Below are 27,757 nucleotides of genomic sequence, written 5' to 3'. Positions count from 1 at the left end.
CTTTATTAAAGTATCATAGAACTTTATTGGTAATATTGTTTCACAAGGCAGACACATCAATGCAACGCTTGATGAAGAGTTGATAAGACGGCACATTCTCTTTTCTTTAAATAATCTGTGAAAGACAAGCACAGGGTTCTGGGCGAAGGAAAATTAGATCAAGGACTCGAAGAAGGCGTTCAAACCCTTGCCTGCTTCTGCTGCTGGAATTCAGCAATTCGGCTTTCCATGACAGGCCTGAAGTGCCTGATCAATCCCTGGGAACACAGATGAAAGAAGAGAGTGGTGCTGATCAGTTATCCTGCTGGACTTGAGGCAGGAAACAAACGGGGAGCTTTACAAATAATACAACATGTAATCAAGCTACTCGCTAATCAATTGTGAAGAGTGTAAGGCAAACCCCTTGGCAACCTCTGGTCGCCATGGGGTTTCTACACATGGCAGGGCCCGTCGGATTATCATATAGCCCGACGGGCGGGGCTGAGATAGATTTTGGTCGCCCGACCGGAGATATCGCTAGCTCCGGGACGTCGGGCTAGCAATTTTGCGAGCCCTACATGGGTGAGGCTTTAAAAACACCTATGAGTGTAATGCTGTATTCTTCAATCTGTAACATTATCGTCCTTGCATTAGGTACACGTCACACACAGTAAGTGTACCTAATGCATTTTGAAGTATTGGCTGAGTTTCCCATTAATAGTTCCATGAAGACATGAGATGCATTTACCTGCACAGGCCACGCCGCACCGTCGCCCAGTGCACAGATACTGTGCCCCTCGATCTGCTTGCTGATCTCCCAAATCATGTCTATCTCTGCTGAACGTGCATCACCACGCGCAAAACGCCACATCATCTTATTCATCCAATCCACTCCTGCAGAAAAACACAACAAGAAAAAACTCACACTTTTTAATTTAATGAAGGTGGTGGAGAAATATTAAGGTGTGCAGAACTGAACTGAAGAGGCATTTACCCTCTCTGCACGGTGTGCACTGGCCACAACTCTCATGCTTGTAGAATTCAATCAGACGCGCGATGGCTCTGATAATGTCAGTCTGCAAAAGTAAAACCCATCCACCAGTTTAACAGCAGTTTTCTGCATTTCTTATTGAGCTAAATACACTATAGAGCTGACAAATTACCGATTTGTCCATGACGATGAGAGCAGCAGTGCCCAGCCCAGTCTGCGCCTGAATAAGGCCATCAAAGTCCATCAACACATCTTCACACACGCTCTTGGGGATGAGGGGTGTTGAGGACCCACCGGGAATTACAGCCAGCAGGTTATCCCAGCCGCCACGCACCCCACCTACCAGACAGATGTTTATTCCAATTAAGTTAAAAAAAGAAAAAAAGAAGAAGAAGCACTTAAGGCTGTGCTTAAGCTAAGCTGTCTTAATCTTTTCAGTCCGTGACCCCCTTCACGCAGGAAGACTTCCACTACTTCCTTTTTTTTTTTTTTTTTTTTTTTTTTAAATCCTATCAGGCAAAAATGATGTGATTTTTACATTTTTAGTGCATTATGTACCTGCATGTCTCTCAATGAGCTCTTTCAGAGGAATAGACATCTCCTCTTCTACTGTGCAGGGGTGGTTGACATGCCCAGAGATGTTGAACAGCTTTGTGCCCGAGTTTCTCTCCCTGCCAAAGGAGACAAACCACGAGCCTCCACGACGACAGATGGTGGGCGCCACAGCTACAGTCTCCACGTTGGCGACAGTTGTTGGGCATCCAAACACACCTTCAAACACATTAGAGGGAGTGGTGTTGACATTTGAGACGTGCTTTTATTTTAGCAAGAATAATGAGGGCCCAGCAGAAGAAGCAGCAGTGAGGAAAATGTAATTAATATAAAAACTTTTTTTTCTAACCCCGACTCTGTAGACAGGAACTTACCGACATCTGCAGGGAAGGGGGGCTTCAGACGGGGCTTCCCCTGCTTTCCTTCCAAGGACTCGATAAGAGCGGTCTCCTCTCCACAGATGTAGGCTCCAGCACCACGCATCACAAACACATCAAAGTCATAACCAGAGCCACAGGCGTTCTTTCCAATTAGACCAGCAGCGTAGGCTTCATTGATGGCCACCTAAGAGCCAGCAGAGAGAATATGAGGCTTAATCTGTATGAAATAAAATGAACATGAGTTGGATGGAAGTGCAGCTACTTTTGTGTCTGAATCACCTCCACCTAAAAGACATTAGTTGTACAGCTGATTTTTTTTGTTAATTTAGTCACATTACCAACTTTAATATAATCTGAAAGTATGCAGCTTATTATCAGTATCCAATAAAACAAACAAATAAACACTTACTTTCCCCTTCCCAGGCCTTGAAAAATAAGACTAATTTAATTACTTTAAATATGGCTGAAGGGCAGTATAATAAATAATAATGGGTTATAATAATATTATATTATAAGTCCATTTTTTAAAATCAGATTTCACACATTACATTAATATTTTAAATCTGGAAAGGAAAGTAATCCATAAAGCTTCAGAATGAAATGTGCAGGAGTCATTGCTAGAAGCAGACAGGATAGCTCCTGTCAGCCTGCAGAAGTTTATATTAATCAGCCAAATTTATGGATCCAGGGAAGACTAGCTAGCACACAGGTGGCTTTCATGAGAGCAGTTCAAAAGGTTTATTTACTACATGTTTAAGCCTGACAAGCAGGAGGTCTGGAAAAAGATTGTGACTGGCTTTTTAACTTGCATAAAATCTTTGAAAGAAAAAATAAATAAATTAAATTAAAATTTAGCTGAAAATTAGTTAAGTCCAACCAGTACAGAATGGACATATATATGTATATACAAACACACACACACACACTGCACTGGTCGGCCTCAACTACAAACAAAATATTTGAAATAAACAAAACTCGTTTTAAATATGGTCACTGTTATATCAGCTGAGAAGCTGATTTATGATTTGAACCAGATTTTTTTCCTCTTTGTTTTGTTGCTGTGCTCCATCGCTTATTTATATTTGTTATAATAATGTTCTTCACTGGTATGAAAATATTTGCAGTGATATTCCAAAATTGTATCAGTTGTGGACCATGTTTTACAATCATTTGTAATTATGCTAAAAGCTTAAAAAGATGAGCTCAATTTTAACCCGGGTCCTTCAGACATGCATCGACTACAGTAATGTTTAAGTGTTTTGTTTTGATCTCTTTGCATTTTCTCCATAAACTGAAGATGATAGTGAAGTGTATGATCATTTTTAAAGACTTGATCTCAGTTGTCGCTATCCATCTCTACCTGCAGGTTGGAGGACTCATTGTAGAACTCTCCTCTGATGTAGATGTAAGCAGCACGGGCTCCCATGGCCCTCCCAGCGATCAGGCAGCCTTCGACCAGCTTGTGTGGGTCATTCCTCATGATCTCCCTGTCCTTACAGGTGCCTGGTTCTCCCTCATCTGCATTCACCACCAGATACTTTGGGCTAACGTACGAAAACAGAAGCAAGTCGGTATAATAAACATTACTGTCAAAGTAGCGGAGTTTATCTTGCACAAAGGCTGCACAACACGTGGCAATTTCTGACTTTCGCAAACATTAAGAGGTGATAATTGGCTGACAGAAAAAACAAACTGAATCAAAATAAATCTGCCCTGTTTTATGAAAACTATGATAAACATCAAACTGGTTGAACTATAACAACGCCAGAAGCATTCCTTTTAAAAAATGAGTGTTGTAAGTGCTTGTATTTGCTAAAAAAATGCACTTATGAGTTTATTATTGCTCCAAATGTAGTTACGTTTTTGTAAAAATGTTACAACTTAGCACTAAAATTGCAAAACGATATCTGTGTCCTCACTGACCGGCCATCACTGGGCTTGTTCATGAAGCTCCACTTCATGCCAGTAGGGAAGCCAGCTCCACCTCTCCCACGCAGGCCAGAAACTTTGATCTCATTGAGAATCCAGTCGACTCCCTTCAAAAGAATCTCCTTAGTTTTGTACCAGTCGCCACGCTTCAAAGCCCCATTCAGCCTGTGGCACAAATACGAGAAGGTCACAACTGTGTTTTTGTTTGTTAAACCTCTCACCTTGCATCAAATTCACAAGAGAACAACACAGGATTGTTACCTCCATTCATGTCGGCCATAAAGGTTGGTGAAGATTCTGTCCTGATCTGCCAGCGGTCCAAATTTAGTTTTCTTAGGAGCACTCTGCCAGAAAAGCAAAGAAAAAACAAACAAACTGTTACTACAGTTGTAAGGATTTAATTTGTTTTATACTGGTTTTAACAACACGGGTCATACCTGTGCTGTGCTGTTGTATCGTGTGATAGCAGTCACACCACCCTGACTGATAGCAGCTGGGGCACGGGCCACCCCGCTCACCACAGCTCGAGAAAAGGACAGCATCCTTTCTGCATGAAAAATAAAAAAACAAGACTGAGCCTGAATCATTTTCATTTTCAAACACTAATAAAAGAAAGCAGCTGCACAGGTACAGAGAGCTGCTGTTTACCCTGCTGTGACACTGAAGAAACCAAAACCGAGCTGATGTCACGATGCCTATATCCATATTTTACACAGTGAGTGGACACAATGGGGGCAGCTGGGGCTCAGGGGGTAGAGGTACTCCAGTCTGCATACCGAAGTAACTCTGAGCAAGATACTGAACCCTGAGTTTCCCCCAATAAAGGAATCAAAGTGTGAGTACGTCCAAAAAGGTGGACAAGGCACTTATTTTTAGAACAAACACTTGTGTGAATGACACTTGTAGTATAAAGCACCTTGAGTGCTGAACTTCCAGTCTACTACCTGTCCATGCTGAGCAGAGTAAAGCTGTCTGTACTAGTTTGTGAAATAGCTGTAAATGTAAAAAACGATGAGTTTCCCTTTCTGTCACAGATGTATACACACACACACACACACACACGATATTTACTGACATACCGGTACCAATATCTTATGTACTATTGGTCGGGTGTTACTTAGTTTCACTGCATCAACAACTTCATAACACTATCTTCTGATCATCATAATTTGCTATTTAATGGCCCTCTCAGCTAAAAACAAATCACGGACTAAAAACACCTCAGCCTGAGTTTTATAAAATAAATGCCAAACACAGAGCACCGAAACGAGAGCTGACATTTCAATTTAACACCATAAATTTAGATTAGCTGTCAGTTTTAGCATGATGTATGTTTTACAGAGGTCCAGTGCTAACTCTTTTGTGATGTTATGTCAGAGCTAACCGAGTTAAGTAACGAAGGTGAAGGCGACCGCCAGCCATGTTATCAAACCTAACCCTGCAGCTGGGCTATTTTATCTCATATAGTCGCTAAAAGGGCGAGTGATTACTGGACAAAACTGATCAGGTCTGCCTCGCTTCAGTGTGATGACAGGAGTACACACTGCTGACCTCCATACTCAGATAGCCACCGCTAGCCTAGCGCTAAGCTAAACTGGCTAGCGGTTAACCTTGTAATGTCAGAATAAAAACAGCGGGTTCACTGTGCAACGTGCAGATATTACATTAAAAAAAAGTAAATATGCGTTAATAAAACTGAACTCAAATCAGCCACAAACGTGCTGAGGTAAGGCAGCAGACAGTCAATCCTCCTTACCTTTCCTCTGCGTCCCGAGTTTATGAAATAAAGTGAGACAGGAAGCAGAGCGCACGGCCCGGATACGATAATGCGGAGGGTTCTTTAAAACACACTCTCATAATGCCAGAGAACTACGAGGTTATGCAGTATTTTATTTTATTTTATGTCCATTGTTCACAAATGAGGCTTTTATAGTGTATTTTAAACCCTCTCAAAATAACCAGCTGATATATCGTCTTATATTTACCGAGCGTGCTTGTTTTCCTACATTTGATTAAAAAAAAAAAAAAAAAAAAAAAAAAAAATATATATATATATATATATATATATATATATATTTATACTGTTTAATTTTAACAGTTTTACTTTATAAAGCCACTTTTACTATATCCTGCTCTTTACATAGAGTCTATTTAATTTATGTAACCTTTATTTAACCTATGTTGAGATATTAAGGGTTTTATAAAATTAACTGTTCTATTTTATTTATTTATACTATTTAATTTACTTTATTATTAATTAATTTGTTATATTTATAATCTCTCTCTCTCTCTCTTTCTTTTTTTTTTTTTTTTTTTTTTTTTGCAGTTCTGACCATATGATAATTTATTTTTATTGAGCTAATCTAGTCATTACAGATATTCTGTTATTTTGGATGTTTTACACCTTTTGGGATAATAAAGTATATCTTATTTTATTATAAAAACTATGGTAACCTTAAATTTATTACATGTTTTCAAGTTATTAAAGTTCATTAGCATTTATAATCATGGCAATTTATTAAATGTCGTTATATATGATACTATTTATCATAATAATTACTTATTGTTTGTTAAACAATGTAGCAATATGGTACTGTAGTATTATGAAGCCACGAAGTATATAGGTAATATGAAAACATCTTATTTATAATAACAGGATCTTGTAATACACAGTCAGAACATGCTTATACCACAATAATTATTGATAATTACTTAGTGTTTCACATTAATGAGAATGTTCATCATATCATTGTGAGAATGGACGTTACTGTTATGAAAAACAAAGCCATGACTTTATATCTCATAGTTCTGATCAGATTTCATTTAAAATCTGTCTAGATAGCATCAGGTCAAAGCAAAAGTTACCTGAATGAGATTTATTTTGTAATGTAAAGACCCTTCAAACCCCAATGATCAGGTGATCCCCTGTGAGCAGCACTTTGCGACTGTGAGGAGGAAGAACTCCCTTCAAACAAGAAGAAATCGTTGGCATATCCAGGTTCAGGGAAGGGTAGCCATCTGCTGTAACTGGTTGGAGGGTGACAGGGAAAGAGAACAGAAAAAAGGAGCAGAGAGTATTATGAGGATAAAAGGCATACCTTTAAGATTTATGAAAGAGTGAGTGAATATTATGATAAGTCACAATAAGATACATTCTGGATGTGTGACTTAATTTTCCTTGGCAAAGCTGCGGAAACGTTTTCTTAAGTAAAAAAGTATTTCTTTGATCAATGTGTCTGCGCATTATTTATACATAAGCACAAATAACACACTGCATAGGAAAAAATTACATATTTGATATTTATGCTTGAAGGTTACAGACATTGGTATACACATGACATCATCAATATAAAGGTAATAATCAGAAAAATAAGAAAAAATAAAGAAATTTCAGTTAAACTTGTAAATTCAAAAAAATGACTGTTTTGTGTGCATCAGATGAAAATGTTCAAATCATGCTGTTACAAATGCACCTGAGAAAAGTACACAGTATTAATCTAAATGTAAATCAGTGTTCAGTCAATTTATATTTGTAAAATCTTTCTTTGAAGCAAAAACAGAACAGAAATAAACTTCTAATAACTACATTGTTAATGTTTAGATACAGTTGTGGCTTCTGCTGTGAAAAATGCTGTATCTATACCCTGTATGTAACCTCACTAAAAAAGTGAAGTAAAAAAAACTGAGAAAGTTCAGCTGATATATTTACAAAAATAGAACTTACATTATACAACAGCATCATCTGACGGTTACCTAGTAGCTAACCTACAGAGACTTTATTCTCATTCATTAGTTTTACATTATAAATAAACGATATGCCAGAAAAAATGAAACAAAAATAGTATGGAAACAAATAATACTGGGTGTAAATTATTCTTTATATGACCTCTGTCTGTGTACAGCTGGAGATATTACATAACTGCAACTGATCTTCTGTGAACATCAGCATTAAATCTTGATATGAGGCAACCTACAGATGAGAAGGATAATTTAAAATAGAGCCACAGAAAGCTGAATGATGTAACACCAGCTGCTGCTCCTGTAGGCTGTCAATATCCTGGACGGATGATCTGATAGATAATCAAAGTGGCACTACAGGCCACTAAAATGTGCTTGAAAAGAGGTATTTACAGCTGGAAAGAGACCAGTCTAGACAGAGTCTTGGTAAAAATAAAATAAAATAATAATTAATAAATCAATACATCAATCAATAAATAAAAAGCTCATGTAAATCAAAATGTAATATCATCAGAACAGGAGAAAAAAAAGATCATCACTGATGTCCATACAGTTTCAAAATTATACGAAGAGTATACAAAGCTCTAACACAAACATGAGCACATATTACAGCTGATTCAAGTTCAAATAATAAAATAAAACCACTGAAGGTAGACTATTTTCACATCAGTGCAGTAATGTTGTACTAATAAGTTTAAGTAGGTCTCGCTATCTGATTGTCCATCAGCGTGGTTCAATAGAAGACATCTTTGTCATGTGCAGTTTAAATGTGACAAATGTGCTCGATGAGTCTGGCTGGAATGTTTTTCTTATGGTGCTGAGGGAGTCATTCATCTGGGACTGGCTGATAACTCGGTCTGCGCGCAACGCGGTCCAGTCGGTTCACGGCCACACTCTCAAACGCCCTCCTCATCAGAGGATGCTCCTCCAGGACCTCGTTGAAACTGTCCGCGCTCAACGAGTAAAGACGGCAGTAGGTCTCAGCCCTCACGCTGGCTGTGCGGCGTCCCTGTGTCAGCAAGCAAATCTCTGAAACAAAAAGAAGACATAATTTTAAATATGTAGTTCATCCCACTTGTTAAATGAGAAGATCTATACCACCCGCATGTCTGGACCATAAATATGAAGAAATACCACCTGATTATGTTATCATAAAGACTAAAAATGGAAAAAGTTTGGCAATACAGTCACAGGAAAAAGTAAGCACACCCTGTTTCAATTTTAAGTGTTTGCATATCAGGACACATTTTAAAAAAATCCGTTCTTAAATTGAAATACAACTGCAGATGATCAACAACACATATTATACAGCACCATTATTTATTTACCAAGAATGCAGAAGCAAAACGAAGTGAACCCTTACTTCTTACTTGGGAATTAAGAGGATAAGTAGCAGCCAGATGATGCTTAACAAATTCACTGGATTAACTAATAATCAGCAAGTATGCACACTTCTGTAAAAGCAGAAGTTTCACTTTGTTAGTCTGAAGCATTAATGTGTGAGTTACCCAGTGACCAGGAAGAAAGAGATCTTAAAGAAGCAACTGTCATTAATCTGTGAATGGTTATAAGGCCATTTCCAAATAATCTGAAGTCCATTTACCATCACTTCCATTTACAGTTATTTAATTGTAGAAAAAATATTCATAAGTGGAAAACTTTCAGGACAATCATCTCAGGAGCGAACATTCCAGCAAATTCACCAAGAAGTCAGACTTTGCAATGCTCAGAGAAACACGAGAGCTACATCTCAGACTGCAATCCTCAGTTAACATGTTAAATGTTAAAGTTCATGACAGTACAATTAGAAAAAGACTTAACAAGTATGGTTTGTTTGGAAGGTGTATCAGGGGAAAGCCTCTTTTCTAAAAACAACATGGCTCAGGTTTGCAAAGTTGCATCTAAACAACAGTAAGACTTCTGAAACAGTGTCATTTGGACTGTTGAGGTCAAACCAGGGTCGTGCCCATGAACTATGTTTGTCCAAGTACTCTAAAGTCAATTGTGAGGATATTGGGCTGATAGTTAAGCTTGGCTGAAACTGGGTCATGCGACAGGATAATGACCCCAAGCACAAATCTACAGCAGAATAGCTGGGGAAAAAAGGGTGGTGCAATGGCCTCAACAAAGTCCAGACTTCAACCTGATCAAAATGCTGTGGTGGGACATCAAGAGAGCTGTGCATAAATTAATACCTGCAAACCTCAATGGACTAAATCAATGCTGTAAAGAAGAGTGGAACAAATGTCCTCCACAGTCAAGAAAGTCATAGAGAAAAGAATTAATTCAAGATATTGCTGCTAACAAGCTACTGAATCGTGGGCTATATTTATACTGTTTCTGCATTCTGGCTTATTTTTCTTAAATACATGATGACACAGCGTACTCTGCCATGTGTTGTTATTCATCTGAGGTTGTATATACCTCATTTTAGAATTGGGCAAAGGCCAAACTGAAAATGGGATCAGCATCAACTTTCATAATACAATAGAAGTAGCACAGAGGAAAGTCACAGATCCTCTTATATTTATGTTAGGGAACGTTGTAAAAAGGTTGAAGTCAGTGGCAAACGATTTACCCCCAAAATATGCTCCATCGCTGAGCTTAATCTCCTTACTACCGCGTGGGATGATGGTGACGGTGCCGTGCTGGATAAAGTACATTTTCCGACCCAGCGTTCCCTCTCGTATAATAAAATCTCCTGGCTGGAAGACTTCGAAACGCAGCTTGGTCAGGATCACCGTCACAAAATGTGGGTCAGTGTTGGCAAACAGTGGCATATTGGCTACGAGTCCACGACAGTTATAGCTGACAATCTCCTGCATGAGGTGGGAGAAAATGTACAATACAACAAGTTGTCATAAAATATCTCTTCCAGTTTTTAACTACAGTCACATATATGAAAGATTTGGTAGATTTAAAACATTAAAACATCAACAGTTTTTCAGTGTTTTCAGGCACCAAATCTTCAGCTTGAAACTGAGGATGTGAAGCACTTTTTTTCTTGAGAAATAAAGTAAACTCATCACCCAAATATGAAAACCATTGTTTACTGTCTATCAGTGGTGAGGTGTGCAGCAGGAGTGACAGATGGTTTCAAGGTGGGATTACATACAGACAGGAGTCTCTATGGACTATGATGTTCGCAGATAACACTGAGAGAAGTGAGAGCATAGAGAGGTGGAGGTATGCTGTGGAGAGAAGAGGAATGAAGGACAATAGAAGCGAGACAGAATACATGTGTGTGAAGGAGAGAGAGACAGGCGGAAAGGTGAATATGTAAGGAGTAGAGATAGTGAAGGTGGATGAGTGATGTATAACGTGGAGACTGTGGCACTGGCAAAAAGACTGGAGGTGATTGGAGAGATGGTGGTTATATCCTCAAGACAAACATGCTATTCATTTGTCCTCTGTAATGGACATGTGATTTGGTCTATATCTTTTGACTTATTTGAGTTACCTTACTAAGACCTGATGTACTAAATAAAGGACATCCTGGGCTTTTCATCAATATCTCATGTGTTTGGGTGGCTTCTTTTAGCTCCAAAGAGGCAGGAAATCACAAAAACGTTCAAGAAGATTCTTTTTTCTTTGGTTCTCAGGAGGATTTTGGTCAAAGGATGTTAAAGATGAAGCTGCCAGGCAGGAGCAAAAGAGGAAGACCACAGTCGAGGAGGGTATGGAGAAGGCTGGTGTGACAGAGGAGGAGGAGGATGCTGCGATAGAGTTAAATGGAGGCAGATGATCCATTGAGACAAAAGCCGAAAGACGAGGAAGAAGCTTACAGATCAACAGCCAAATCAAATAATCTATCTTTTCCCATATTGTGATATATAGCATATTATTGTGGAAAAAAATAGATCAGTTAGTCTATAAACGGGGATAAAAGCATTGTTAACTAGCTCTTAGCATATCTGACGGCTGATCTGATGTTTTCCAATTACATTATAAACTAAATATCTTTAGGTTTTGGACTCTCGCTTAGATAAAGGCACAGTTAAAGAAATTTTCAAGGACCCTTTTTAACATAAAAAATGAACTTATTCAACACTTAATAAAAAACTGGAGAGAGGAAGCAAGAAATAGCAGGTAAAGTCAAATGTTTGATGAATAACACACCTCCTTGAGTGGGTCACTGAGCTCTCCAAGGATGTTGTCCTCGTCAAACATCTTGCCTTGGAATCGCTGCTCATAGTAATCATGGATCCTCTGTCTTAAGTCTGCTGGCAGTTTATGAAATGACATGTACTGCTCCACTTGTTTATACTGGAAACAACAGAAAACACACAATTAGTCACATGTTCTAGCATGTGTTTGGCGAATTATCCCCAAGAACAATAATTACATATTCATTCCATTTGTTTTGCAGGCTGTTTCTCCCGTTTTAAGTGGATTACAAACTCATTTGTAATGGGCATTGGCAGACAGTTATCCAAAACAAAGGTGCCGCCATTTGTCCATCATCTGTTCTGCTTTATCTTGTGAAAATCCCCTGGAATGGGTCATGGTAAGGCTGAAAAATCCATTAGATAATACACATATTCTCTAGGCATTTGGCACAGTTTGTACGAATAAAGTACGAGTAAGTAAGCCAGTCTGTGATATGAAACATGGCCGGGATATTAAAGCTCAAAGCCCGAATCACATTAGCATCCATGTGAGGTTCCTGGAACATATTGTCCACAAAGCAACTGAAGCTGCAGGTCACAAGTGTGCATGATTACCTTCTCTTGATACTGCCGATGCGAGGCGTCCAAGGACTGGACCAGGTTAGTGGCATGGCCGAGGAACATGGCGTAGCACGTGGCTCCGACTACCATGCTGACCATGGTGAGCCAAACATCGGTCATGCCCTCTGGAGGGTGAGCACCGTATCCTATGCACAGCATGTGACTCATGGCCATAAACAGAGCGTAGGAGTACTGGATGTGCCATGTAGAGTTCTGAAAAAGGTAGTTAACAATGAGGCGAGGTGAGACAGAGCATGAAATTAGGTCATCTATGAGCCTGCAACTTTGGGAAAATACAGACAGCTGTCAGCCGTTTCACATCCAAGTAAAGATTTTGTATCTTGTAAAGAATACTGTGTTAAATGAGAAGAACAACACCAGTGACTCTTGCATATCTCTGTTAAACCTAACCAGAAGCTAAGACTAAAACACGGCAAAACAGCTGGAGACAAGTTTAATTGCATGTAGTCTTTAAGGAGTCTTCAGGAATATTTCTCCAGGCTTCTAGAAGGACACTCAAAGCTCTTCCTTGGATGTTGGCTGCCTTTTGTTCTGTTCTCTGTGAAGCTGACCCCATACTGCTTCGATAACGTTGAGGCCCGAGCTCCGGGGAAGCCCATCCATGACTGATAGTGTTCCATGTGTGTTTTTTAATTCAGATGTGCTTTTACTGGACTGGTGATGTGTTTGGGATCATCATGTCATGCTACAGATGATGATGATGCTGTCATCCTTAATATATATTGATGACAATTTGAAGTAACATTTCAAATTTGGATTCATCACTCCATCAGACCTGTTGCCTTTGATTTTCAGTCCAGTTCTTGTGTAATTTGGCGTACCTCAGCCTCTTCTCTCTGTTTCCTTTCTTTATGAATGGCATCTTGACAACCACCCTTCCACTGAGACCATTTTTGATGAGGCTTCGGTGAACAGTAGATTAACTGAAGGCCCAGATGCATCTCTCAAGTCCTGTGTCAGACTGGATTTTTGTCCCGTTTTTTTAAGAACAAGTCTTTCAGATACGATTTTTTGTGCGCGTGACTGCATACCATGCTGAGATATGACAAAAACCTTGAGAACTGTCTGCCTATCTCCTTGGAAGCAAAACACAAACAAATGAGGGGTGGCTCATGACTTTTGCACAGTATGTATGTGCAGGTGCAGTGTTTGACGTGTGGTCCTGGTTTCAGTTAAGATGATCTCCAAATGTGAGAACAGTATCTCATTTCAAATTTGATTTTTACTCTTGCACTCAATGCACACTGTGGGCGATGTCACTGTGAGTTGGCATGTCATGACCATAGACGGAGGTGTGGTTTTGCCAAGTTTGTGGTTTGGTTTGTTGTGGTGTGGTTTGTATGCCACTGAGTTAAATTACTTTGCCTCCTTCAAAAAAATGCCAACTAACACTGATCTGATCAAATTTGGAATTGGAGCTATATACTCACATACTACTTTAAATATGTAATTTTACTTTCTTTTCTTCATCTACTCACCACCATATTGTTTTTGGATACCCAGCAGTCTGGAGGAAAGTCTTGCAGCATAGGTACCATAAAGGTCAGGCAGCCATCCCAGTGACACAACAGCAACATCATGCCAATCAAGTTGACTATACGCACCACAGCACTGGCCAGATCATAAGTCATGTGGAAAATCTGTCAGAAAGAAAGTCAGAGAGACGATCAAATTACGACATTTCTGTTTATTTTGTTCTAAGCACATGCCCGCTTCCCTGCCTTTGCATTACCTCCTCCCATTGGTGGATGTATCGGATGAGGCGAGACAGACGGAGAAGACGCAGCAGACTGAGGATCTTTGTGAAACGCACAATGCGAAGTGCACGAGCGGTACGGTACACGTCTGATGACTCGTGTCGGGATTCGAGGTCGACGATGAGAAAGATGTAGTCGACAGGGATGGAGGAGATGAAATCCACCAGGAACCAAGTGCGGAGGTAATGAATGCGGATCTCTTTGGGGTCCAGGATGATGTGGCTGTCCTCTCCCAAAATGCCCGTACGGAAGTTGAAAACCAGATCCATGAGGAAGAGTGTGTCTGACAAGACGTTGAAGGTGATCCAGGGCATGGTGTTCTGGTCTTCGAAGAAGGTGATACCCCAGGGCAAAATGACAAGATTGCTCATCATCAACAGGAGCATTACGATGTCCCAGTAAAACCTGGAGAGAAGAGGATGAGTGCAGAGCTCAGTTTAGGATCACAACCTTTACACAAACTTCAAATGGACCTATATGTACTTCGAACGTTTGCAGATTTACAGATGATTTTCAGATTTACTGCAAACACATCTGCTCATTTCGGGCCAAACTGTAAAAAAAAATGAAAAAGGTGGTTATTCAAATATACTTCATGTAATATTTTAATGAACCCTTTTGAATTAAAACTGAAAATCTATGCGGTAATCACAACTTGACTGCTTCGTGCACGTAGTTATTTCTGTACTGTATGTCAGTGCGGACATATCGCAACAAACACAAAATTGCATGTGTTGTCAAGAGAAAAGAGCTGACTGTGAACACCAAAGAAGTGAAGTGAATCATGTGGTCCACTGCTGTTTTTGAGTTTTTCATGAGGGTTAAATGTCCAATAATAGTTTTAGATATTTATATTGCTTTTTATAGCAAATACAAATATATGTTCACAATATAAAATGAATTTGATGGTTGTGTGGCACATCTGCAACATTTTTGATGAGGGCAGTCACATGTATACCTGGTACTAACATATGAACTGTAAGGTTTCCGTTTGCTCTTCTAAGTGCATCAGAGTATTTAGGAACACGCCTCCAGCATCTTTAATTAAAGAGTAAGCAAATCTGTTAGCTTTGACATAATACTGTCAAGAGTGCTCTTTTTGTGTTGCTTACTGATGACAGTTTGGAATTACTATTACAATTTTAAGAAAAATAATATCATCCCATGGCCCGCTTACACTCTCATCAGAATCCTTTCCTGTGATTCGTTCATCATGCAGATGTCCATAAAGCTGTTGCTGTGGAACTTTAGCATTTAGCTGATGGCTCTGGCTGGCACTACAGAAGAAGTTTGAGCATAAATAGAGTAACATTTATAACTGGCAGGTGATTTTAAATGTTTTAAACAGCTTAGCAAATATCATCAAACTGTACAAGCTAAGGGTATAGAGGACTGAGAGCTTACCGTACTGTGGTGAGGTTTACAGCTCTGGTGCAGAGCAGTTTGGTGGTTAATGGTCAGTGTTGCGTTACATTGAGGGTAGCAGATGTTTTTTAAGCTGATCTGTCTGCTTATATCTTGCTAAATTTAGTTAAATCCACAAAGAGTAGTAAACTTTAGAGCAGCAGCAACACATGTTTGTGGATCACAGCCAGTATGCAAAGAAAACAAATCTCCTGGAGCTCACAATACAACTTAAAAAAAAAAATCTTATTTCTAAGTGATTGATTTTTCCCCACGCTCTGATGCACATTAGGGTGCCCCCACCTGCCCAATACCACTTTAATGTCATCATACACAGAGTATGCAGACTGGACACCTAGCAGCAAAGATACCATGTAATCGAGCTCACTTTCTGTAAGGGAAGAGTTGCTAGCTACTAATGCTACTTGTTCCTGTTCCCTGGCAGCTTATGCTATCGAGAAGAGATTGACTTTTTAACCTGCTGGGTAAAGTTTCTCTTAAGGATGTGATCATGGTGTGTGCACAGCATTTATACCCAGCTGAAATCCAGGCCCAATCTGATCCATCTCCCCATTTGATGATCCGATAACGGTCCAACCTATGTGTGTTAGAGCTTGCATGCATTGTTCCAGATCCAAATTGGATATCTTGATTGCACGTGCTGTACAAATACACTGTCTCCTTCAAGTCATACATGTCCCATTTCCCTATAGCTCTCAAATGTCTCGTACACTGTCGGAAGACATGGTTTGGATTTTCTTACAGATTGTTTCCATCAGCTGTCAATCACACTGGGTCTCTCTCGCTCTCAGTGACTCTTTGATTACAAAGGCACAGAAAGAGAACTTGACGCAGACCAATTTTGATTACAGTCACCCTTCAGTGATTGCAACGTGAACCCCGTGACAAAACTGAGCAGAGACACAGAAGTGATTGATGTGTTCTTCACTCGTGTCCGTGCCCTCTCTGTCCACTCTCTGCTTTACATGAGTGCTTACCATTATTTCTCATGTTGCAGCAGATTAGTGGCTGCTTGCTGCTATTAACTCCACCAGTCTGGAAGGCATTATAGCTGTTGACATTATAGATTGAGTCTGAGTGAGAGGGAGAGAGGAGCAGAATAAAATCTGCTGTATCTAAAACCTTTAGACAAGCTTTAATAGCAGTGAGTGCAGGACAGGAGCATGAGTGTATTCTGATAGGATTTCAGGTTGAATTTGAATAAAGCAAAGGCTTACTGGTTTGTACTTTACTAAAAAAAAGTTTCTTTGGTTAGTATTCAAAGTATCATATTTGATGCAATACTTCATAAAGTGCCAGTAGATTAGGTTCATGTATTTGCTGTTGCAATAAAAAGGTAATAGCCGTCTTCTGGCTTTTTGGGAAGTTTGTGTGAATTTGGGGATGTTATATCTGGTTCAAGATCTTATTTTTCCTTAATTTACAAATTTAGACAATTTAGACAATTTCAGAAAAGCTAATGAAATACTAAGATATTGTTACACAATAACTAATGGCTACCCAGTGTATGCAAGCAACAACACAAATGTGCCAAAACTGCCTAGAGGCCTCATAAGGCTGGGCCCAAAAATGAGCCATGTCAAAATGTCCAGATAGATTGCAAGAAAGTGCACGGTAACAAAAAATAGTTTGGAACTTTTGTGGGTAGTGAATGTGTATTTTACTTCAACCGTGTGAATATTGCTAAATTTTAAAATAGGATGTTCGTCATCAGCCCTCCAGTGATTCAACTCACTAAGCTCTGCCTCTCCACTGTGTTTGTGCTGTTGGTGCTTTCTGGCATATCTGACTAATATTGTTTTTGTGAGTAAAATTCTAATATTTTATTATTAAAGATTAACAGATGTGTGTGTCTATGTGTTGCACCTGTACAGTTTATGAACTAATCAGTTTAGGTAGCGTTAGCTGCTAACTTGGACTGCACCAGCCCATCCAAAAGTAGTCCAAAAAACAACATAGTGGTGGCCAAAGTGCTAGTGTGGAGGCTTCAGGCCTGCAGAGTCTAAACCAATCAGTGATGTCACTGTGGCCATGTCCATCTTTTGTATACAGTTTATAATTTTTGGAAATTAAATTACTCTTTTCTCCATACAGATCTTTTAGCTGCATGCAACAAAGGTTTATCCAAACATAAGTCAGCAGCATTCGGACTACAAGCAGACCACAGATGCATATTCATATAATGATATATACTTATAAAGATTGGGGATGTTGGTCTTATGGTAATCAGTCACTTTTACCCAGAGTACAACTAATTCCACCTTTATTCAAGCAGGGTCATAGTGGAGCTGGGGGCTCTCCCAAGGGACATTGGGTTAGAGGTGGGAAACACCCGGAAGTGTCACTATAAGTCTAATCACAGCTCCAACATAGAGATACAGACAAACCACTCGCATACAGATTACAATCAATGTAGAATTGATAATTAGCTAAACATGGACATCTTTGGAACAAGGAGGACGAAGCACTAGAAAAAAATCCACAGAGACATATTGAGGACAAGCAGATTCCACAGAGAAAGGCACCAACCAACTGCGTGACCTTAAACTCTAAACAGGAAATCTGACCAAAACTCTACTGTCCCAACTCATTCATTTTTAAGAGGAAGTGGGAGCATAAGGTTTAAGAAGAGCAGGCCTGCGCTAATCCTTCCCTCAGCTGCCTGTGTATTATTGCATAATAGAGTAAGATAGGAATTATACGGATTCTTATGGGCAATAATCCCCATGCATGGGTTTATCCCCTCTGTCTGGCATCGGCCTGATGTTAAAAATTCTTTAAATTCGGTGACCTCACCGACAGATTGCTTGGGCATCACTCCTGAGTCGTTGTTTAACCCTGAAAGTTGAATTATTGGACAGATCCCCCCAAAGTGAGGCCAAACTAGATTAGGAAACTATTTGGATGATTTTCAATCAGATTGGTTAAATCGTGAGTATTGATGAATGCACTTCTCTCTCCTCCAGGGGTTAAAAAAAGGAGTCACAAGGGAGTGATATCATTAATCCAGATGATCTTGTCCTATATACTGTATCACTAATCAAATCCCTTCATCGCCTTATCATGTGCTGGGAACCATGACATCAGCTGCTATCCTGCAGTCTGTCCTTGAAAAACTGGATGTGAGTCCTCAATCACAGGGTGCTTAGTGGGATAAAGGGTAAATGCTTTCAAGGGAACTCTAAACAATATTGAGGGACTGGAAGCACCTTGAAATGGAAAATGTCACTGTCACTCCAATTTTTGCGGGTATAATGCGTTAAGTTACACAAATTGCACTAAAATGAGAGCAAATTAGTTTAAGGGCTTTCTCCTAATTACCTGAAGTCACTGTAGGGGTGTATGATCCACACTCCAAAGCTTTTAACCCTCTCCTGCTCAGCAGCAACACCTTTGTGACTGCCGAACATGCGCAGGGAGAACTTGTTGACCCCGGGCTGCAGCATGGAGCCGAACTGCTTCTGGAAGTAGGTGGCCTGGTCCTGAGACTGGCTAGCGCTGTCTCCTTCGCCCTCTCCGTTGGTCTCCAGGAGGCCATCCGGATCCGCTGTGTAGTCGTCATTGTGAGTCTTGACCAGGGAGAAGAGCGTCTTGCTCACGTCGCTCCTCTTGTCTGTCTTCGGGGAAGGGGTGGCAGGCGGGGTTGCCCTCTGGGACGCACTTCTCCATTTGGAGAAGCGGAGACTGCTCCAGCTGCGGTACCTGGGCGTCTCCGGTTTGATGCCTGAGCCGTCACCTTTCTGTCCGTCTAAACTCCTGGAGGGGCTGCTCATTTTTTACACTTTGCACTTGCAGGTGAGCGAAGCAGAGAGGGGGTTTTACTTTCCCTCCTCACTTGGCTTGCTGGAGTTCACTCACTAATAAAGTTTAGTGCGCAAAGCATTTCATTTGGCTTCCAAATTTAACCTCCTTTACATAAATTAAATTCGTAAAGATCAAATTATGAACAGCATTCGCTGCTATATTTAAAAAATATATATATATAATGCAGCCGCTAAAAAAAAAACAACAATTTTTTTTTTAAGTACCTGGAGGTCACCGTTTGCTCCGCAGAGTGCCACACACACACATCTTACAGAATAAATCAGATCTTATAAAATAAAACATCCAGGCTTTCTTCACGTGTGTTCTCCTGGAGTAGGTCCATTAAAAAAGTTCCCTTAAAAAAGTTTTTTCATGTGAAAAAGGGAAAAAGGAAAGTTCAGCTGTGGGCTGCTGTGTCCTCCTCCCGTCTGACCGTGAGAGAACAGACGCATATTGACAGAGAAGGCTCAGTAGCCTTCAGTAATCGGCTTGTTGTAATAACTGAGTCCACTCCACTCACCTCTCTCCGCTCTCCTCCTCCGCCCTCCCCTCCTCCTTTGAGGCGAGTCCCGGAGCGGTGATGCGGCTGCTGCAGGTCGTGTTGCGCGGGGCACGACCGGGATCATCAGCAGAAACCGAAACTTAATGAATTACTCATTAGTGGTCAACCGGTGTCAGAGGTAACACCAGCAGCTGCTGAAGTCATGGTAAACCCGGCTCGGTTTTCCACACACTTCACTGCTTTTACGCAGTGCTCATATTGGGTCAGCAGAATAAAAAGAGCCACAGCGACTTTATTGTGGAGTAAAGTCCTTATTTCTGGATTCAAGAAAGATTAGGCTTTTGTAGTTACATGTCTGATTTTTTAATTTTAACATTTGAACTTACATAGCACACACAAACGATGATTAAATTCACTATTTAACTAACTTTAACCGTACATAATCATTTTATTTGAAATAGCATTTGTTTTTGTTGTTTGTTTGGGTTTGTTTTTTTTTTGTTTTTGTTTTTTTTTTTTTTTTTGGGGGGGGGGGGGGGGGGGGGGGACATTAAACATTTCCTCCACATTGTACATCCAAACCTAATGCCCTCAATTTATTAGTAACTAGAATTATATTTTCCAAACAACAAACAAGTTCTTCCCCGATAAAATAAGCGACTCATTAAACAGCCATTTACCCACTAACTATCCGTGTCACACACTTCACTGCTTTCCTCTGGAGTTTCTTTACATTAGTCCCACGCCTACATCCAGGCTTTTCTAGCAGCTCCAAAGATTTAAACCACATGCTGAGCTGCTGCTGATATGGAAACACAAAGAAGGAAAACTCTGTACATCAACTATAAAAGCAGATGAAGGGGTACACAAAGACCATATGAGAGGAAGGGTACATCATATCTGTAAAGAACAAGGAAGAAAGGAACTACACATTTTTAATGAAAGTTGATTTTATTATTATTTTATTATTTTTATTCATTAACTGTTTTCTCTTTGGTCTTATTCAGCGAAGCTGTATCCTTGTTGATGTTTATGCCACAGAATTTGCTGAAAGACAAGGATGCATCATTATTAATCCAGCGCTTATAACTCCTACTTTTTGCAAAGGTTTTGTATGTTTTGGAACTAGAAGAACAGAAAAATGTGGTCTTACTCAGCTAACTCGCCCCTCTTCACATACGCACATACTGGACTGTATTGTGTCAGTGTTCCTTTTAGAGTGTTAATCTCCTGAGTCCAGACCTCAACCTCTGCATCCAAGGAAGCTGGATAAGAGAGAAAGAGATTAACATGCTGGACCTCAAGAGTTTTGCTAGTGTTTGACCACATGGGGGCAACAAGGTACGGATTACCTGTGTGATAAGTGTGCCTTACCTTTAGTTTCACTTTGTGTCTTTTGGATACTTTCCAGCTCTTCTTGTGTGTTTTTCTGTGGAAATGTTGCAGAACTGTTTTACAGGTTGGGCTGGATTTATGTTACACATAAAAAAAAAAAAACTTGTAATACTCTAAAACTATTTCAGATAAACAGAAACGGTATGGAAGCCCAGCGATACAACTTTGTATTCATTTTTAACCAATCATTTTGAAGTTTTTGTACCAACACAGCAATGCAAAAATACTCAATCTTAAGTGAAAAGCTCGTATTGAAATCAGAATATGCTGAAAAAGGTGTAAATGGATGAAAAAAAAATTCTGGCCAGATGATGATTTTTTTTAAAACAGTGGATAATTTGAAATATCTGGAAATATCAGGATTTAAATTACAGGGTGAGTAGAAAACAAGCGGTTGAATCTTAAGCATATGTAAAGTAAATGAAAAGTGTTTCCCTTTCAGATGTAGTTCAGCACAAATATGAAGTAGCACGAAGGGGAAGTAGCGTTGTATAGCCTTGTTGCTGTTTTAAGTTAAATTTCTCTATGTAGGCAGTAACACTGGGTGCTGATAAGAGATGTTTTCTCTAATGACGTTTAGTGTTTGCATAGTTAATATAAAACCAGAAAAAAAAAACAGGAAAACTTGTTACCATTTTTTCTTGGCATGCATCGTTTTCTGCTTTCTTCTGCTCCGTTTCTGAACTGAGCTTATTGAGTGCAGCTTCCAGATCATTCACTTCTTTCTGGCCCTGAGCCAGCAGTTTTTCCACAGTGGTTTTGAAGAGGTCCTTATTTTGATATTCATCAGAAAATTCCTCTAACGCCACTTCCGTTTTTTCAGTCTGGCTGTCCAGAATGCTCTTTACTTGATACTGGCTCTGGACCACCATCAGCAGTCCCATGGTCACCAAGACGGATAAAATAATCACAATCCAAGTAGTCTGCATTGATGCTGCTCCTGGGGAAGGACAGGTTTCTATAGTCATGCTTAAGACATTAGCAGTGCAATTAAAAGACATTTCATTTCCTATTATCTCTTCTTACCTTATTTTTTAGCCAGTATATTCAACTTTAGTTCCAGTTCTCTTCTGCTCACTAACCTGCCACACAAAATGTGCCTGAATGGAGACCACAGCACAGAAAGTGCATGCTGCTACTTCACAGCGGAGAGAGCTTATGGTGTTAGTTTTCACTTCCTCGTTTGCTCTCACCTGAGAGATAAAGAGGGTGGGGGCCAGTGTGCTGATGAATCGAAGCTAAACTTTGCTTGTGAGGATTTTAAACAGCTGCTGTTAAACTACTACAAAAGAGACAGGAAAATGTCAGACATGTCATTTTATTTGATAAATGAATCTCAGGAACTGGAGTTTTTTTGTATGTGCTTTTAGTATGCTATGTGCAATTCACTTAGTCACGGATCATGCTGTCTTCCTGGTTTGGATCTAAGCTTAACTTCAAGCATACAATTTGAAGAGTGGCCACATATTTTTTCATATATTCTCCTACCGTCAGCTCCAGTTGGACTGGTATTTCAGGTTTTACAGAGGTGGAAAGACAGAAATGCCTGCTTTGTATGTGTCTGTAATGGTCTTGTTTTGTTTGATTGTCTAACAGCTTGTGTAATAGTCAAACTGGTAGCAGAGAAAGTATTCACCATACAGTGTGGTATCTAGCAGTGTAAAGCGTTTTTTGTTTTTCTCCTTATGGCCAAGCAAAACAGAAATGTGGACACCAGATCCAGAAGAAAATGAAAAAGCATCGCTAAATATAGCGAACAGAAGCTGTAGTATAAGTAGCTACTTGTGATGAGAGCATTTAATTTTACCTGTGGCATGGTTTCCCTACAGATAAGACAAGAGCTTAATTTTTTATGTCTTTACATTACCAGGATCATAATGGTGTTACAGTACAACAGCACTACATCACAATGTGAGAGCAGTAAATGCTCCTCTGGAGCCTTTCGAAAATAACTAAGCAGCAGTAAGGCAGTCACAAAGAGCTGTGCAAATAGCTTGCACCCTCTCATTACTCTTGTGGTTGTAGACCAAAGATAACACGGTCATTAATGACACAGCTGATAAATATGTGACAGTAACAATGAAAAACTGCTGCCACAAAGCTATTCACATCCATATAAGGGGGCAAAAAGGGAAAGCGAGGCTCAGTAGTTTTTGTATCCTCTTATATGACATTTGTATTTGTATCTTTAAACATCTTTTAGTTTGTCCTTATGACCTTTCACATATTTTTCAATCCTTTTGTTGTGAAATATGCTAACTTTATACAAACATAGTCACCTATATGTCACAGGCCAAACACATAAGCTGGAGCCCATCCCAGACCTGTTACAGCCAACTCCAGAAAATAGATGGATGGATTCAAATAAAATGATTCTGTGTTGTTGTGTTTGCACTGGGAGAAGCCAGAAAAGCTACCTGGAAGATGACTGGCCAATTTGTGAACTTTAGAAATTTAAGCATCCTGAATCTCACTGAATTGAAAAGCGTAGAGGTAAAAAGGATTTGGATATATGCCATTGTTAAGGCAACTTGTTGATTTTATAACAATACAAGATGGAAAAGTAAGTTTTCTTTTTGCATTTTCTTAGTAAGTATGTGACAAGAAGAGAGAGACCACATACAGACTTAGGAGTCTGTTAGATGATCTAATTAAATTATATAAAGAAAAAAAAGAGAGAAAACTTTAAATTTAAATATTTTTACTTTTAAAGTTCTAGTTAAAAAAAGACTTTAAAATATTTGGGGTTTGTTTTGCTCTGTGAGATTTTCTCCTGTGACAATGTTGAAAACATTTCTTTTATTTTTTCAGCTCTGCTCACCTGAAGAAGAAAGAGGGTGGAGGCCAGTTTGCAGACTGAGTGAATTTCACCATCGGTAAGGATTTTAAACAGCTGTGCTTAAACCATTTCATACAAGCTAACAAAAATATCAGACAAGCAATATTTCTGACGAAGTAATCTGAGTAACTGGAGTTTTTGCACGCTCCCTTAGGCTTTGTCTAATGCACTGGTGCACATTCTTTTGTATTCATGCATCAAGCATAAAAAAATCTGGATAGTGCAGTTTTGAATTGTTACATGTGCCCAGTGGTTCCCAGAATATGTGGGTAAAGAAAATATACTATATAGAATGCTCACCTACTGACATCATTTTAACATATATGTGAATTTGACAATAAATAAAACCTTAAATACCATGACAATGGCAACAATTTTAGGATTTTTTTAAGTCATACAGACATGACTTTAATTATATATATGTCACAAAAAGACATTTGGTTAGTTATTTCTTTGTTGTAACAGTTCTTCTTGGCATTACATCTTATGCCTGTTTATTTCCCTTAAATGGTTTCACATTTGTAAGAACTGTTTGGCACTGGTAGACAAGATTTGGTTTTCCATGATCACAACCCACATAAACTGCTGCAACATTTAAGTAGAAATAATAAGGCTCCAATGGTATTTAAATATTAATTAAATGTTAAACACAAATCTCCTTACTTTTTGTGCTTATATTTCATATAGTTGGGAACCAAGGTTAGTTTGAAGCCTACAGTTTGCAGCCTGCCCACATATTTCATTAAACCTGCCCTTGTCAGCTCCAGTCTGACCAGAGTTTCTGGTTAAACTGACATGGTAAGAAATGTCAGCTTTCTGTTTGTCTGACAGCTTGTGAAATACTCAACAGAACTCTTGCTATACAGGCAGCAGAGACAAGATTTACCACACAGTATGGTTTAGTGAGAGTTGGCAAAAGTACAGACATTCTGTACTTAAGTAGAAGTATAAAAACTACTATTAAAAAATCCTATTAAAAGTTGAAGTACTGATTCAACTTCTTTACTCATGTAAAGGTAAAAAAAAAAATTGCAGGCTCTGAAACTTACTCAAAGTAAGAAAGTGAAAAGTAGCTCTTTGGAGCTCTTTGGATGTTTCTATTTTTAGAAATATAGAAACATCCTCTCCCCAAAGGTGTTAAACTGGAAGCAACAAGCCTGTTTTGAAAATGTAGAGTAGAAAGTACAGATACTCAAGTAAAGTAGATACCTGAAAATTGTACTTAAGTACAGTAACAAAGTATTTGTACTCTGGGTATAGGATGGTACCAAAAAATAGTGGAACATCTTCTTTAGCATGAAATTTGGGTACCTGTTGGGTGGCAGGAAAAGTATGGAAACAGCACTAAAGGTTACATATGATGACTCATTTCTGTGTTCATTAGATCACAGAAATTACAATATGCTGTAGGAATTATAGGTACTGCAGTGCAGTGGTTTGAATCATATCTGCATATCTATCAAACTCCAACTTGCTCATGTAAATGGGGAGTTGTCCTCACATACTAAGATTGATTATGGAGTTCCACAGGATTGTGTGCTGGGACAACTTCTGTCTACATCATACAATCGGTTAGGCAGTATCATTAGAAGGGATAATATACATTTTCACTGCTATGCAGAACACACACACCAATTAGTTAAACTGCAGGAATGTCTTAAAGATATAAAGACCTGGATGGCCTCTAATTTTCTGATTCTAAATTCACATGTAACAGAGGTTATTGTACTCTGTCCTAAAAATCCTAGAAACATGGCGTCTAATCAGATACTTAATCTGGATAGCATTATGTTGGCCTCCAGTAACACTGTGAGGAATCTTGTTTTTGACCAGGATATGTCCTTCAATGTGACAGACTGCTTTCTTGCATTTACACAATGTCACTAAAATTAGAAACGTCCTGTCTCTAACACTCAGCAGTGCTCAGTGGATGATCAAAGTAGATAAGAGTGATGACACCAGAGTGAGTACGTGAAAATATGACAATACCCTTAATCTTCTCTAAAACTGACTTCATACTTGCTCTTACATAGATGTAGGGGCAATGGCTGAGAAGACTGTAATATAAACAGAAATATTTCTGCTGATAAACTCAAGATCAACGGCTCTTCCAGTTATCCTTCAGTTAAAAATAAATGAATAAGCTGACCATGAGTGTCAGTGATGAAGTAGCCTACGTGATATGCTGAGCATGTGGGAGATTTGAAAATGTAGACATAACACCACAAGACCTGAGACAAGCACTGCTTGCATCTGTTCATGGCACACGTGCTGGAAATGCGCTCAACAATGGCCGATGCACTGCTCTTGGTTGCCCCGGTGATGAGTGGTGTAAGAGAGCAAGAGTGATAGACTGGCATCCTTCACCAAAGCCTCTGGTTTTAATTTGAATTTTTCTGACTCAAACGGATCAGGTGATGACTGAATACAACAACTTTAGAATATTTTTATGGACTCTAAATATGATTTTTAAAAAGAAAGTATCAGGAAGCATTTCTTGATACATGCTCAATCATCCAGGTAAGGAAATCATTATGCAAAGGTATTGTTTATAAGGTTGGAGAAACCTGTATTCAGCTGAGACTGAAGAAGTCACTTGGATGGGTGATGAAATGTTTCTCCCACTGAAAACGCTACGCCGTAATGAGCAGACTAAACCTCTTTGTATCAGGAAGGATACACACAGGGGCTTCAAAATATAAGTCAAGCTCTCTCTGTAGTTGTCTCTGTACACAGTACATAATTTGATGTCTGTCTTTTGGGTGTAAATTTGTGATGAACTGTAGTAGCACTGCCCTCACTGTGCCCTGGTGTCAGAGGCTGACACAGGAGGCAGGAAAGTACTGCGTACCACTCAGGACATCAGGTTATCTTAACTTTGAAATCTAAATGGTTTCAAATGTCTCTATAGTTATATGCCCGTCTTGTTTACGCTTCATTAATATTTACAGTGTCTTGCAAACGTCACCATGTTTAGTGATTAAAAAATAATTTACAGTCATCTTTTTGCAAACTAGAACTAGTAAATATGAACTATTCAACCCCCAGCTTTTCACTGGGTAAACCTGGTTGAAGTTGAGTCATCTGTGACATCTTTGTTAGTCTCATCACAGTCTGATGGGCTCTCATTTCTACACTGACAGGTAGCTTTAAAAGTATACCATGATTCAGAGACATGACCAGGGGACGAAGAGCCAGCCGGGACTGTAAATATGCTTTATTGCAGAGGTGGGCAACTCCAGGCCTCAAGGGCCAGTGTCCAGCAGGTTTTAGATCTCACCCTGGGTCAGCACACCTGAATCAAATGATTAGTTCATTACCAGGCCTCTGGAGAACTTCAAGACATGTTGAGGAGGTAATTTAGCCATTTAAAGCAGCTGTGTTGGATCAAGAGCACATCTAAAACCTGCAGGACACCGGCCCTCGGGGCCTGGAGTTGGACACCCCTGCTTTATTGTATGATGTATAGAACCATGTCTCACACATCGTTTCTTTTAAAGTTCACCTTTGAAAATAAAATGATTTAGGACCAAACCACTGTCAGGGGAATTTTATCAAAGCCACCTCAGTATACCCTTACCATGTTTAAACCTTATAAACGCTTATAAACGTGAAAAGTGCCCAACTTCAACCAACTACACTGTTAAAAAAAATAACTAATTAAGGAAAAACTAAAATCACACACTGGATCTTAAATATTCAAACTGAAAATCTT

At 39.3% G+C, this 27,757-nt stretch overlaps 2 protein-coding genes across 2 annotated transcripts; both read right to left on the bottom strand.

The window, feature by feature from the left end:
* Positions 1-10: 10 nt before the first annotated feature.
* On the bottom strand, positions 11-5,648 carry ndufv1 (NADH:ubiquinone oxidoreductase core subunit V1). Its single transcript, XM_065471964.1, has 11 exons — positions 5,588-5,648; positions 4,269-4,378; positions 4,093-4,175; positions 3,826-3,996; positions 3,263-3,446; positions 1,897-2,086; positions 1,529-1,741; positions 1,143-1,309; positions 974-1,055; positions 728-873; positions 11-257 (listed from the first exon to the last, which is right to left on the bottom strand). The coding sequence occupies exons 2-11, from the start codon at positions 4,371-4,373 to the stop codon at positions 180-182; spliced, it is 1,419 nt and encodes a 472-aa protein (XP_065328036.1). The 5' UTR covers positions 4,374-4,378; positions 5,588-5,648; the 3' UTR covers positions 11-179.
* Positions 5,649-7,112: 1,464 nt separating this feature from the next.
* hcn3 (hyperpolarization activated cyclic nucleotide-gated potassium channel 3) lies at positions 7,113-19,786 on the bottom strand. The gene is made up of 7 exons (XM_065470726.1): positions 18,824-19,786; positions 14,053-14,482; positions 13,799-13,960; positions 12,294-12,512; positions 11,689-11,835; positions 10,148-10,388; positions 7,113-8,598 (listed from the first exon to the last, which is right to left on the bottom strand). The coding sequence occupies exons 1-7, from the start codon at positions 19,273-19,275 to the stop codon at positions 8,396-8,398; spliced, it is 1,854 nt and encodes a 617-aa protein (XP_065326798.1). The 5' UTR covers positions 19,276-19,786; the 3' UTR covers positions 7,113-8,395.
* Between the last annotated feature and the right edge of the window lie 7,971 nt (positions 19,787-27,757).

The sequence above is a fragment of the Pelmatolapia mariae genome, linkage group LG22, assembly GCF_036321145.2.
Source record: "Pelmatolapia mariae isolate MD_Pm_ZW linkage group LG22, Pm_UMD_F_2, whole genome shotgun sequence".
In the NCBI taxonomy this organism is placed as follows: domain Eukaryota; kingdom Metazoa; phylum Chordata; class Actinopteri; order Cichliformes; family Cichlidae; genus Pelmatolapia; species Pelmatolapia mariae.
Note: the sequence above shows the minus strand (reverse complement) of the source record. Positions and strands in the feature narration are given on the sequence as shown.

What these genes read in the sequence shown, in the direction of transcription:
- ndufv1 (XM_065471964.1), bottom strand. Translation starts at nt 4,373, where the DNA reads ATGCTGTCCTTTTCTCGAGCTGTGGTGAGCGGGGTGGCCCGTGCCCCA. An exon ending in TATGGCCGACATGAATGGAG is followed by an intron (nt 3,997 to 4,092) that starts GTAACAATCCTG and finishes TTTGTGCCACAG; the next exon opens with GCTGAATGGGGCTTTGAAGC. An exon ending in ATGAGTCCTCCAACCTGCAG is followed by an intron (nt 2,087 to 3,262) that starts GTAGAGATGGAT and finishes GCTGGCTCTTAG; the next exon opens with GTGGCCATCAATGAAGCCTA.
- hcn3 (XM_065470726.1), bottom strand. Translation starts at nt 19,275, where the DNA reads ATGAGCAGCCCCTCCAGGAGTTTAGACGGACAGAAAGGTGACGGCTCA. An exon ending in TATCCAAAAACAATATGGTG is followed by an intron (nt 12,513 to 13,798) that starts GTGAGTAGATGA and finishes TACCTTTTTCAG; the next exon opens with AACTCTACATGGCACATCCA. An exon ending in TCAGTGACCCACTCAAGGAG is followed by an intron (nt 10,389 to 11,688) that starts GTGTGTTATTCA and finishes CACCTCATGCAG; the next exon opens with GAGATTGTCAGCTATAACTG.